Source organism: Mustela erminea, chromosome X (assembly GCF_009829155.1).
Source record: "Mustela erminea isolate mMusErm1 chromosome X, mMusErm1.Pri, whole genome shotgun sequence".
NCBI classification, from domain to species: Eukaryota; Metazoa; Chordata; class Mammalia; order Carnivora; family Mustelidae; genus Mustela; species Mustela erminea.
In genome coordinates, this window is record NC_045635.1 from 30,015,782 (window position 1) to 30,029,359 (window position 13,578).

Consider the following 13,578-nt stretch of genomic DNA (forward strand, 5'->3'; position numbering starts at 1 on the left):
AGGCACGAATGCCAGAACCAAAGACGTAAGCAACAAAGCCATTCCAACAGTAGAAGCTGATCCTGATTTCAGGGCTTCATTCACATAAAGTCTCATTCTTGCTCTTACAGTACATCACCATCTACCTCTACATCCAGATCTACCCAACGATCCAAGTCCAAGTCGCCCTCAGTGTCCAATTCTTCCTTCCCAACCAGGTCCAGGTCTAGGTCCAGAAGCCTTCCACCAGAAAGGAAATCCAAGTCCAGATAGTAATCTAAGAATTTCTTCAGGTTTCCTGAAGAAGAAGGAGTGGTGCCCTCTTAGGTTATGAGTCAGCAAGCAACCTAACTGAGAACTCATGGAAGGGGAGGGAAGGGGAACAATATACTCAGTTGATCAAAAGGTTTTAAAACAAGCTACTAGAGCTTAAGAAGTTCATTCTTTAACATGTTGCCTAAGTTTATACTTCTAAATTTTGCATTAAGTGGTAAACATTTTTTGCCCTTGCTGTTATTTAAATATCATTTTTTTAACGGAAAAACTCGTGATTTTATTCAGAGTAAGGTCCTCTACAAAAAAGTAGGGCTCTGTCACTTGTGTCTGTGACACATTCACAAAATAGCTCTTTTAAAAAATTTTGGTCAAATTACAAATGGTGGATTAAAAGCTTTTCCAGTAAGAAGTAAAGTTAGTGAAGTGAGCAACTTAAAGTTTTTACTGATTTGATATTTCAGGTAAAGTTTTATTTTCCTTTATATACTGCGGACTTTGTGCTTGAAAGTAAACAGATTTTTGAGTCACCTGGGTGGCTCAGTGGGCTAAGCCTCTGCCTTCAGCTCAGGTCATGATCTCAGGGTTCTGGGATCAAGCCCCCCATCGGGCTCTCTGCTCCACGGGGAGCCTACTTCCCTCTCTCTCTCCACCTGCCTCTCTGACTACTTTTGATCTCTCGCTATCAAATAAATAAATAAAATCTTTAAAAAAAAAAGTCAAAAGATTGTTGATCTAATTTGTAACCTCCTAATTTAAGAAAATACATTCAGCCTTTTCTTGTTGGGTAGTTAAAAACTGTCTAGTAATTGACTCATCATTTCATCATTGCCATCATCCTTTTCAAAGAAAGAACTACTCAAAAAAAAAAAAAAAAGGGAGAAAGGAAGGGAGGGAGAGAGAGACAGGCCTACTAAGGGCACCTGGGTGCCTCAGTCAGTTAAGCAGCCCACTCTCTTTGGCTCAGGTCATAATCACAGGGTCCTGGGATGGAGCCCCTTGTCAGGCTCCCACCTCAAAGGGGAATCTGCTTAACATCTTCCCTCTCCCTCTCCCCCTCCCCAACTTGCACATTTTCTCATTCTCTCTCAATTAAAATCTTTAAAAAAATAAATAAATAACACTTAAAGTGAAAAGAACTGATTTTTTAAAGGGTTATCAAATTAAAGGGTTATCAAATTAAAGGGCTATCGATTAAATGGGTATGTATTTTTGTGCACTAGACATAGTTGTATAGCAGCTGAGTAATGCTGCTTAGCTGTTAAGGTGTTATTTCCTAGTGTAGAATGCTTAGTTATTTCCTGATTGCTCCTATGTTAAGATGATGTACTGCAAAGAAACTAATAGCTATCCAGTTTATTAAAAAGTCTAACAATTACACCTCTAGTCACCTACGCCTTGCATGTATATACAAATGTATATATAACAAAGCATACAGTGAGCACATATAGCAGATGATAAATATGCCTTTGTTTTTCCCCTCACCCTCAAAATGGTAAATCTGATCATCTTATTTTATTAATTTAAATACGAAAAATATTAAGAAGCAAATAATGGGGGCGCCTGGGTGGCTCAGTGGGTTAAGCCGCTGCCTTCGGCTCAGGTCATGATCTCAGGGTCCTGGGATCAAGTCCCGCATCGGGCTCTCTGCTCAGCAGGGAGCCTGCTTCCTCCTCTCTCTCTGCCTGCCTCTCTGCCTACTTGTGTTCTCTGTCAAATAAATAAATAAAATCTTTAAAAAAAAAAAAAAAAGAAGCAAATAATGTGTAACTTTATATGTACTAAGTACTAATAACATGCTGTTATCTTTTTGCTTATGCTTACACTGTACTGTGACTACCTTCCAAAATTTAATTAAAATGTTTTTCATGGTGTCTTAAAAATTTAAAGTTTTTGTGATTATATTCTCATTCATAAAATTGTGAAACAAAAAATATTGAGGTCATACATTTAAAATGTCTTATAAACAAAAATATTAAGACAACTGAGGAACAACTGACAGAGATCCAAGGTATAAATATTTTAACTTAGCAAGCTAAAATCAAAGTTATACACATATGCTACTACCCCATTGCTTTGATCCCCAAGCTTGTCATGACCTTGCCTCAACTCTGGAATTGTCTTCTATGGCTCAATACTCCATTTCAACTTACTGGCTTTGGATTAATGTTCTAGGAGACAGTTATCCCTAGCTTGATATTGGAATTTGGACCTGTTCTGATTCTCTTGCCTCTCTGTTAGCTAAGCACTGCAGCACTAACTTAATCCCCACTCAACCTTTCCTTTCTACTTCATAGTTGCCAATCCATCACTATGGTTCAGGTACTATATTCAATTCCCACTGCTTAATTCTCTAAGCAACTGACTAAATCAAACTTTGAGATTTTTTATTTTTATTTATTTATTTGAGAGAGAGACAGTGAGAGAGAGCATGAGCGAGGAGAAGGTCAGAGAGAGAAACAGACTCCCCGTGGAGCTGGGAGCCTGATGCGGGACTCGATCCCGGGACTCCAGGATCATGACCCGAGCCGAAGGCAGTCGTCCAACCAACTGAGCCACCCTTTGAAAAACAGATTCAACTTTGTCATATTAAAGTTTCAGAAATGGGAGTCTAGAGAGTTTAAATCATTGGGTAAATAAGAATTAATGATTAGTCTTCAACCTTGGTCTCTAAATTCTCAACCTAGTACTTTCTTATATACTGAATTGCCTCAAGCATATTGCTTTTAAATATATTGAATTCAAATAATGTTTGGAAACATCAATTGTGATATTTGATAACAAATATTAAAAACAAGACCTTAAAGCAGACAACAATGATAATGCTATAGGAACTCAATGTTTGAGATGAAGTACATTCACACTGCAAAGGAAATGTCAGACTTAACTGAAATAAACCTATTACTAGTACCCAGAAACTAGACTTGAGCCAATGGTTATTAACCTAACCAAACATCCATTTTAAATGTTTAAATACATCACACCTATATGTGCTTGTGCACACACAAGCACATACCTACTCACACTAATTAAGACTTTGCTAAACTTAGGCATCCAAAAATCCCATCAGGGAGCTAATTGGTTACGTAACAGTATCTCACTATTTATTAAGGTATCAGTGAAAAACATTTTAGTTCCTACAAGAACCATCCCATTTCTAAAATAAACCAAATGCTCAGTAGTAATTTACTTCAGGATATTTTCTCTTCACTTGACAATTAAATGACCATTATTGGGCCAAGGTATCAGAATACACTGGATAATATGTGAAACACATAAGAAAATAGGGACACATTGAAAGGATCTCACGGCACAGAGAATTAGGAAGTTTATTTAACAGATTAACAGTATATGCTAACCATATTTGATTCATAATCAAATGAAAATGATTGCTCATTTGTTTCAACTCAATTATAAACAATTTCAATGTGTGATACTTATTAAGTAAATGACAAAATATCTGTATTCTTGTATTTTCATAAAAAACTAAACCCAATTAAACTTACATAAACAAGTAAACTTTATAAAATGGACAACAGCAAATAAGTTTTAGGTGGCAAATTTATTAAAAATTACTTCCTGACATCTGACTAGATCACTGATCATATCACTCTCTTGTTTCAACCATTAGGAACCTTTCTATTTTAAGTGACAAAAATTCTACACAAGCTTTACATTTAGGAAAAAAAGAAGAAATACATTGGTTTACAGATCTAAAGATCCTAAGGCATATCCAGCTTCAGGTATTTCTCAGATTTTTTTCTTAGGTATCTGGCCCTTTCTTCATCTGTTGTTCTCTGTCACTTTATATTGATTTTCCTCATTCTTGGGTGTACAAGATAACCCCAAGCATATTCAGGTTTACATCCTACCAGCTTGGCAACCACATTAAAAAATATTTTTTTCATTTTTAATAGTTATAAGTAATATCTCAGATTGAACTTTTCACAAGTAGGCAGAGAGGCAGGCAGAGAGGCAGGCAGAGAGGCAGGCAGAGAGAGAGGAGGAAGCAGGCCTCCCACTGAGCAGAGAGCCCGATGCGGGGCTCGATCCCAGGACCCTGGGATCATTACCTGAGCCGAAGGCAGAGGCTTTAACCCACTGAGCCACCCAGGTGCCCCCCCTCCAGATTTAACTTTTAAATATCTTTTTGGTCACATATCCATGCTTGAACCAGCTACCATAACCAGCAATTTGAGATCTATTGATTAGACATGACTGCATTATGTGCCCTTTCCTTCATCTGTGGCAGTGAATTCAGCTGAACCTAAACCAACTTGACTAAGATTGAAAAAGGGGTTTTTCCTTTGAGAAAATCAGGATGCTATTATCATAAGTATGTTAAGTGGACACTAAGCAGGCTAAAATAAAATCCATTATCGGTACTCAAAAAATAATAAAACATCTTAATATGTGCCCTATTTCTTACAGGGAAAACTCAAAACTCAATTTATAATCTATATCAATTATTTCTTCTGGAATAAATTTCATATCATTTCCACCCCAACTCTAATATTGTGGCCACAGTTCCCCAAAGAAGCCAATGTCTTTTAGGTCTATTCCTTCAGTCTGACATACTCTCTCTTCACCAACACATACACAACTGCACTTTCCACCAGTAGAAACTCATAATTATATTTAAAGATCCAGATTTAAATGTACTATCTGTGAACTATTCCCTAACCCCCATTAAATAACATCACAAATTTCCTTGTACTTATACAATATTATAGATATAAATCTCTTATCACATATAATATATTGTATTTTCACAGTTTCTATGTGATAGTTCCATCATCTGGAAAATAAATTACTTGGGAATACAGACTTCTGCAATATTTGACATATCTCTAGTGGATATTAACTGACTGTTTAGGCTGGACAGATTCACTGTTAAGTCCAGTTGAATAATATTTCAAATTCCATAGCCAAATCTTGTCTTTACACGAACAACTTGAAGGATTCCAAAACAAGTGTTAAGAGGGACTGGTAAGATTAACGAGCCCAAAAACTCTTCTAGGTCTCCTTCAGACAGCACTGCCATTGAGCATTATTACCATGCCATCCTGGCTGCACTAACATACATGGAACAAAATTAGCAGAATCAGTACACATTTCAATAGGCAAGGCAACTCTTTTGTTTTAAAAGTGCCTGCGAAGTTCTGGCTAATTAAGAATTATTTATAATATTTATGAGAAAGGAGAACAAAAATGAAACTATGTTTTTGTGGAAAATTCCTTAAAGAATTGACCAGAAAGCCTGCCGAAGTTTTTGTTTTTGTTTTGTTTTGCTTTAACAGAAGTTTGAGGGACTGTATAATAAGAGTGAAAGGATTTAAGAGTGAAAAGGATTAAAAAATATTTTAAAATAATAAATTTTAAAAAATGATAATAAAAGAGTGAAAAAGAAAAGACCCAGCAAAAGAAATTCAGCTATAGCTCTGGTAAATTATCAAAAAACGTGGGTTTTCTTACTGAGTATCTATGATTTGAGGAATTCATGAGGAGAAAAGAGAGACTTCCCTGGGCACCTGAAAATGAGAATTGTTACACTTGACTAGAATGACTTTGGTGCGACATTTTGAAGAAGGCAGTCATATGTAGTATAAGTAACTACATTCGGGTTCTTTAATTTAATATCCAAATAGTAAGAGTATAGCAGAGCCTGGAAAAGCCTCCTGAAAGCCGGGGAATAGGCTCATGCAGATAAAAAGAGGTGAAGGACAGTGCTTGGCACACAGTAAGCTTCTGTAGTATTTGCTGGTTTAAATGAAAATGAAACCTACCCTGAATATAGTCCCTAGTTGGTAACAAAGGGGAAGATAATGGATACCTAGGCAACGGTGTCTAGCAAGCTCCTGCATAAAGGCGGTTCTCAACTAAGGACTCATCAGAAGCCGCACAGCTGCCGTCAGGGAGGCAGAAGAAACCTACGCGGAGGCAGATCCAACCGCATCTGGTCCTGCCACACTCCAACCGGAGCAGAAAGAGAATTCAGTTAGTATATTTCATAGATTATTCATAAATCTATTTCATAGATTTATTTTGAATATAAATCAAAACTCGGTTATTGTTTTTCAACAGCATGTCGTAAAAGTCAGATATCTTCCACTTGCTCATCAAGATGGAAAATTCAGGTTTCGACGATGAAGACAAATCTGCAGCCCTACGCAGAAGTCAGAGGGACCGACTGGTCCGGGAAGAAGATTTCTATCAATTTGTAAATAACCTGAGTGAAGAAGATTACAAGCTAATGAGGGATAACGATTTACTAGGCATTCCCGGTGAAACTACATTAGAAGAATTGCAGAGGAGACTTCAACGAATTAAAGACAACCCACCACAAAATTCAGATAAAAATCCAGGTATATTTCACTTTCAGGGAGAATAGAATGGGACGGGTAAGGAACTTCATAGTAGAGTCAGCCAAAGATAAAACAAAAGTGGCACACATTAATTTGGTGCTAAGTAACTTCTCATTAAAAAGAACGATATTTACCTGATTTGGGGGGAGAATGTCGAGATATGTTTTTCCCCCAATTCATATTTGCGTTACTTTAATTGGGAAACGGTGTGAAATAGCTTATTGTTATTTTTCTTGGTTTTCCACCTCAACTAAAAGTTCCTCCTACTTACTGAATTATTTTTTCTATAAAGACATGGACTTCCTCACCAGCAAAAAATATTATATTCTCTATTTAACTGGGAGTGATTTTGCTCCCAACCCCCAAGGGACATTTGACAATGTCTGGAGATATTTTGATTGTCAAAACTGATGAGTGGGTGTTACTGGCAAATAGCAGGCAGAAGCCAAGGATACTGCCAAACACCTCACAATGTACAAGATAGCTCCCCAAAACCAAGACTCATCCAACACTAAAATGTCAACAGTGCTAAGGTTGAGAACTTTACAATCAAAAGAAGATGATATATAATAGTTCAGTTCTTAAATATGGCTTCATATATACTATGCTAGGTTCAGTCTCTCCATTTGAGCTGACCTTCAGTTTCATGTCAACTTAAAATCTGGTAACATCAAGAAGTATTCAAAAACTTTAAAACCTATAAACTTTATTTAAATTTGAGCAATGGTTACAATGGTCTTATATTTTTTTAAAAAACTTTATATATTACCATAAACACTTAAGAGCCTAGAAGAAGTAATGTTGTATGCTAATGAGAATTAGGCAATAATGTAAATTGAACTAAAATACTAGTGCGGTACCTTCACCTTTTTTAATTGCATTAGTGTTTTGACAGTGGAGTGAAAAAATGTTGTCTCTTGATTCTCCTCCCATGGTGGTACACAGGGCCATGCATAAGATGAAATATTGAAAACAGACTTACTCCAGATTCCTTTAAAAAAATTCTCTAAATTTACCTAAGATTAACTAACTCTTTTCAGAAGGAACTCAAAGGGTCCTGCCTTCACTTGTAAATCTAGAAAATATAGTTTACAAAATATTAACTCTATAAATGTGAAATATGTTAAGAACATCTGAGTATTAAAGTTCTAATTTTTTGTTTGCTTTTGAAACAAGGTTTCAGAGTGCTATTTTATGATGCTTCTAATTTTGGTAGTTCCTTTCTGCCACCACTTTTTTTTGTTAACAGGTGGAGGAGATTCTTCTGATAATTCATCTAGTGGTGACTCTCTATTAAACTGGGTTAACTCTTTCCAACAAACTGAAAATGTGACAAGTAGGCAAACAGAACACCAAATTTGGGAAGAACTGAGCCAGATTAATTCAAATAACAATAATACCAGATTTGGTTTAGAAATGAATTTTAATGTTAATAATGGGAGCCCAAATCCAGAGAACAAAGATGTACCATCTACAAGATTTCCCAGAGGAGACAATATAGAAAACATCCAAAGGCAAGCGGAAAATACACAGTCTGAATCAACATTTATAAGACCACCTATGTCAGAACAAAGTACAACTGAAGCATTAATAGAAGTACCAGTCACTAGAGGTCAGCGAAGAGCAAGAAGCAGGAGCCCAGAGCATCAAAGAACCAGAGCAAGAATTGAAAGTAGTTCAGCTCCAAATTCATGGAGTGATCTTTTACTAAGATTTCATCAGAGTATAGCACCTGAGACTTTTGAGCAGCTTCTGGAAGAGGAGAATGAGTTATATTCTAGAATTCAGCACCAAGAAACATCTGGACAGCAAATAACTGGAACTGAGCCACAAAATAGTGGTCTTTTTTCAACTTCTGGAACAAGGAATGCTGTTCAAGAAGAAAGTTCTCCAGATACAACCAGTGATGGTGAATCTTGGGAAGTGGAGCAGATAAGTTCAACCATATTGTTCAATCTTGAAGTAGGACAAGTTCATCTTGGGGCATATTCTCATAGTGATAGCATAGCTAGCAGAACTCTGTTAACATGTGAGACACCAACTTTAGAAAGTGAACAAGAAGGACTTTGGAATATGTTTCCATCTTTTGAGCAGACAGATGCAACAGCTTATCTCAGTACCATCGGAATTCCCATCCACAGAATTTTAAATATTGATTTAAATGATACAACATCTACTACAATTCAGAGCACATTAACGCAGACAGTGACAACATTCAGTGGCTCAATTGACCTTATGGACAGTGACAGTGATTTAGTGCATAGCATCTCACCCCCAAGTGAAAACATGGAAAGGGCAGAGTCACCAAATGAAAGAGATGGTTCTGGTGATAGGACTAGTTCTGGTTCCAATTCAACTACTAGTTCTGATTTCCATTCAAGTTTTCCATTGATTTCTAGTTCAAATTCCAGCTACATAACTAGTTTCAATTCTAGTCCTATTTCCAGTTCCAGCTCCAGTGATGAAAATTCAGAAATTAGATCACTGATGTTTGACGGCACTAATGAAATAAGCTTATCATCAGGCTCACCATCAGAAGCCAGGCAAGAAAGTAGACCTATGAGCCCAATAATATTTGATGAAAGTAACTCTTGGACCTCCCTTAATCTGGACCATTTCTTCCTCTTGAATGAAGACTATCATGACCAAACTACAGGACTCACCAAAGCACAAATTGACAACTTGGCTGTAAGATCTTTTGGTAAAAGTGGTGCATTAAAAGCCTGTAGTATTTGCATCACAGAGTACACAGAAGGCAACAGACTACGCATCCTACCTTGCTCCCATGAATTTCATATCCACTGTATCGATCGCTGGCTGTTGGAGAACTCTACCTGTCCTATTTGTCGTAGGAAAGCAGTAGAGTCTGGTGAAAGAGAAAATTCTAATTGAGATCTGAATTCTCAGCTATACAAACAATTATAGTGATGGACAAACAGTAGTCACCTGTCTGATTATAAACAACTTTTGGACTGATTTTTAAATATAATAATCTGAATCTAATCTAAAATTGAATCCTGAAAAAAATTAAAAAATTAAATTGAATCCCCATATAATAATCTGAACTGAATCACTGGTTCCTGAAGGAATGTTTGGACTTTCCCCAATTTCTCTTCCAGAATTAAAGAAAAAAAAAAAAATGCTGTCTTACCTGACAGCGATATTGTCCTGTTAAATATAAGAATCTGAATCTGATCTAAAATTGAATCCCAATGTAACAATCTGTACTGAATCATTGTTTCCTGAAGGAATGATTGAACTTTCCTCAATTTCTGTTCCAAAATAAAAGAAAATATATAAAAAACCAAACAGTACTGTCCTATCTTAGAGCAAAAACAAATTTCCCACTATAATGGATCACTGAATTTCAAAAGAAACTTAGCGGGTACACTAGGGTGGGATGTTCCTGATTCCATGGGAGAAATGTCTTAATAGATAATCAATCCAGATGGAAACTAACAGAATTATCTAGTCGTGCAAATCCCAGACATCTCACAGCCATGTCTCATCTTAAATGTGCATACAAAGAGGAACACAACCAGAATAATCAGGAACATTAAGAATTTATTAGAATCACTCACATAAAAAAGTCATTACATTCATAGAATGCCATAGAAAAGCTTTTAAAACTTTGTCTTCCTATCTCTCTTCCCAGCAGTTTATCCCAACCCTTAACACTACCTTAAAGTTTCTCCCATTTTCTACTACTAATATATCATTTAGGGTCCTGGGCAAAAATTGATGGCACACTTGAAAAGGGTGATGAAATAGAGTTTAATGAAGAAACTATTTACTAAAAGTGTGTAAAGAATGAAAGGAAACAAAGAGATGATGAATTCCCTGAGGCTAGCAGCTGTGAGAAGCCAGTATTATCAACTCTAGGCTTGAAGGTGTATAAAGAGGGAGTAGTTGCCTCTTCCCCTTGTCCTCCATTCTGTTCTTTAACTTGGCTGTTTAACAATCTTCTTTTAATTTTCCTTTCATCTACTCAGAACTGGTATCATGAAGAAGAGAACAAGTACATTTTATCTTTAGAAGTGATGAGATGACAAACCATAGAATTTAATGACATTGCGCTTAAACATGTCACACTTTGCTTTGCTGTGATTGTAATCAACTAAGGAAAAAAGCCGGTATATGTACTTCTCCAATTTTTGCTTTATAAGTACATTCAAGTCTCAGTTTCTTTTTTTTTTTTTAATTTTCTTTAGATGTATGTGTGAGTGGAAGGATGGGGGACACAGGGAACAGAGGCAGAGGGAGAGAAAATCAAACAGACTCTGCTGAGCACAGAGCAGGATGTAGGGCTTGAGCCCATGACCCTGAGATCACTGACCTGAGCTGAAAACAGAAGTTCGACACTTAACAGACTGAGTCACCCAGGTGACCTGAATTTCTTTTTATTTATAAGTTCAGTTCATATAATTTTTAAAAACATATGCTTTATTCTTATAAGGTATATTATGGTTTATAGATCTTAATCTTTATGTGAATGATCCAAAGTACAAAGCCTCCCAAGTTGTAATCTGAAAAGCTGGAGTTCAAAAGCATGCTTAACTAATTCAATTCTAATCATCCCTATCAAAGTATTACCCCAAACCATGACACTTTAAAATCAAATTTTAGGGGGACCTGGGTGGCTCAGGTTAAGCATCTGCCTTCGACTCAGGTCATGATGCCAGGTTCTGGGATCTAGCCCCGTGTCAGGCTCCCTGATCAGCAGGAAGCCTGCTTCTCCCTCTCCCTCTGTTCTTCTCCCTGCTTGTGCTCTCTCACTCTCTCTGTCAAATAAATAAATAAAATCTTTTTAAAAAAATCAAATTTTAGGTCATGCTTCTCTTCCAATCCAAACATAGTAAGGACTTTTCTCCTAATTCAGCCTGGAAACTGGAGTTTTTAATTTTTTGTTTTTGTTTTTGTTTTTTGTATATTGGCCAAACCAGCAAAATTTGCTTAAAATTTTCAATCCTGGTTTAGGTGAGAGTAAACTGTATTTTGACAAAAGCAACAGTCATAAATTTTATACACTGAGAAACCTATATAAATATGGTCAGTGTTAAGTATAAACTTTCTCTAAAAATTTAAAGTCAGAATCATCACTGACATTTCTAAGATTTTATTTATTTTATTTGAGACAGAGAAAACGAGCATGGGGAAGGGGAAAGGAAGAATCAGACTCCCTCTGAGCAGGGGTTCCCAATGTGGGGCTCAATCCCAGGACCCTGAGATCATGATCTAGCAGGAGGCAGATGCTTAACCAACTTAGCCACCCAGGCACCCCGACCTTCATTTTCTATGTGAATTACTGGCAGCTACAGTAATTACACAGAAACATAAAATATAAACAGGGTATACTAGTGAAGTCTTTTAGTACATCTTTGAGCTAGAATATTTTTCACACAGAAGATATTTGCATGGCTGGAAATAAAGTCTTAAATGAACCTCTGATATTCACATTAAATTCTGAAAGTTGTTTGGATATTCTGATTATTACTAAGTATTTCTGATACAACATCTATTTCATTTAAAGAGAGGAATAATTAGAGCAGTATTTGTCTTCTTGCTACACTAATGTGTTCCCACCTTCCAGATGATAACTACCTAATCAATACTTCAGTACATTCACAAATGCTTTCTGTGGTAGAATTCTAAAATGTCCCCCAGTGACTTTTAGAGTATCACCTGTGAATGTGATAGACTACCATACATTATGATGTATGGTACAGTTGATTGGGAGCTTATCCAGAATGAGCCTGACCTAATCAGGTGAGTCCTTAAAAGTCACAGGATTTCTAGTCCAGATAAGATGGTTTATACTCCTCTCTCTCTGCTCCCCCCTCTATAAGTACAACTATATATCCTAGAAATAACATGAGACAACCAAAGGAGAACTCTGAAAGTTCTAAAGGGGAAAGTGAATTGGCTAGGGACCTTTGGAATGGACGAACAACCTCATGGCAGGACATCTTATGATCCCTCCAAATAAAAAGGTGACCCAGGCTCAGCACTTCCTAACTCCCAACTTAGTAACAGAAAGCAGTTCTAACAGGCTCTTCCTCCATCAGATCAAATGGAAGTCCCACTGAAAACACCAGGTGAGCCCTGCAGAAGCTGTAAAGAGAGAAAATTGGAAGCCCTGTTGACAATTAAGTGACCTGGAGAAGTGCTTTCCTTCCCCACTGGGCCTGAGGCCCCCTTTCCCCACCCAGACATACCATACTGGTGATCAAGGGTACCAGCAAAAGTGATCCCACTGTATAAAGCTCCCACCTTTAAAAATGGTCTTCTCTTTAGCTGGGTCTGAGACTCCTCTGCCATACCCAGAGATACCAGGCAACTTGCCTATACCTACCAACACCACAAAAAGCTCTCAACTTTGTAAATAATCACCATCCCATACAGACAAGGGAGATCCTGACACAAGTTCCTGGCCCGGGAAGTGCTCTTTATCCAAGTGCAACACAGCTACCCTTCCCCCATCTAGAAGCACCATGTGCCCTGGCCTGGGAAGCTTTTCCTGCCGGCTTAAGCAGCACAAACACAGATCTGTACTAACCCTACCTGCATAAGATAAATCAGACAAAATAGTACCACAAAGGTTCTAACACAAAGGTGTCATGGAACCACAGTCCACAAAAGTAGAAGAGGCACTGTGCGCCAAATCTAAATTAAATACCAGCTAAAATTTAAACAAAACCAAAAACAAAGTTTAAACAGGAACCAAAGTAGCTTAACATAATAGTCAAAGTGTTCAAGGGACAATAAAATATCACCTTTCATACCAAGAACCAGATACATGACAACTTGAATGAGAAATGGTGAATGATGCCAATCCCAAAATGAATTAGATGTTCAAATTATCTGAAAATGTTTTTAATACTGATTTCAGGCCTTTAAGACCTTTAACAGAGAACTCAAGTCACCTCATGCCAGTATTCTGACTTATAGACCTGTGAATAAA

At 37.0% G+C, this 13,578-nt stretch overlaps 1 protein-coding gene across 1 annotated transcript; it reads left to right on the forward strand.

The window, feature by feature from the left end:
• The first annotated feature begins 6,163 nt into the window (after positions 1-6,163).
• Positions 6,164-9,972, forward strand: LOC116583160 (E3 ubiquitin-protein ligase RLIM-like). The gene is made up of 3 exons (XM_032331178.1): positions 6,164-6,249; positions 6,337-6,617; positions 7,867-9,972. Exons 2-3 carry the CDS (start codon positions 6,377-6,379, stop codon positions 9,507-9,509), a joined length of 1,884 nt encoding a protein of 627 aa, XP_032187069.1. The 5' UTR covers positions 6,164-6,249; positions 6,337-6,376; the 3' UTR covers positions 9,510-9,972.
• The last annotated feature ends 3,606 nt before the right edge of the window (positions 9,973-13,578 follow it).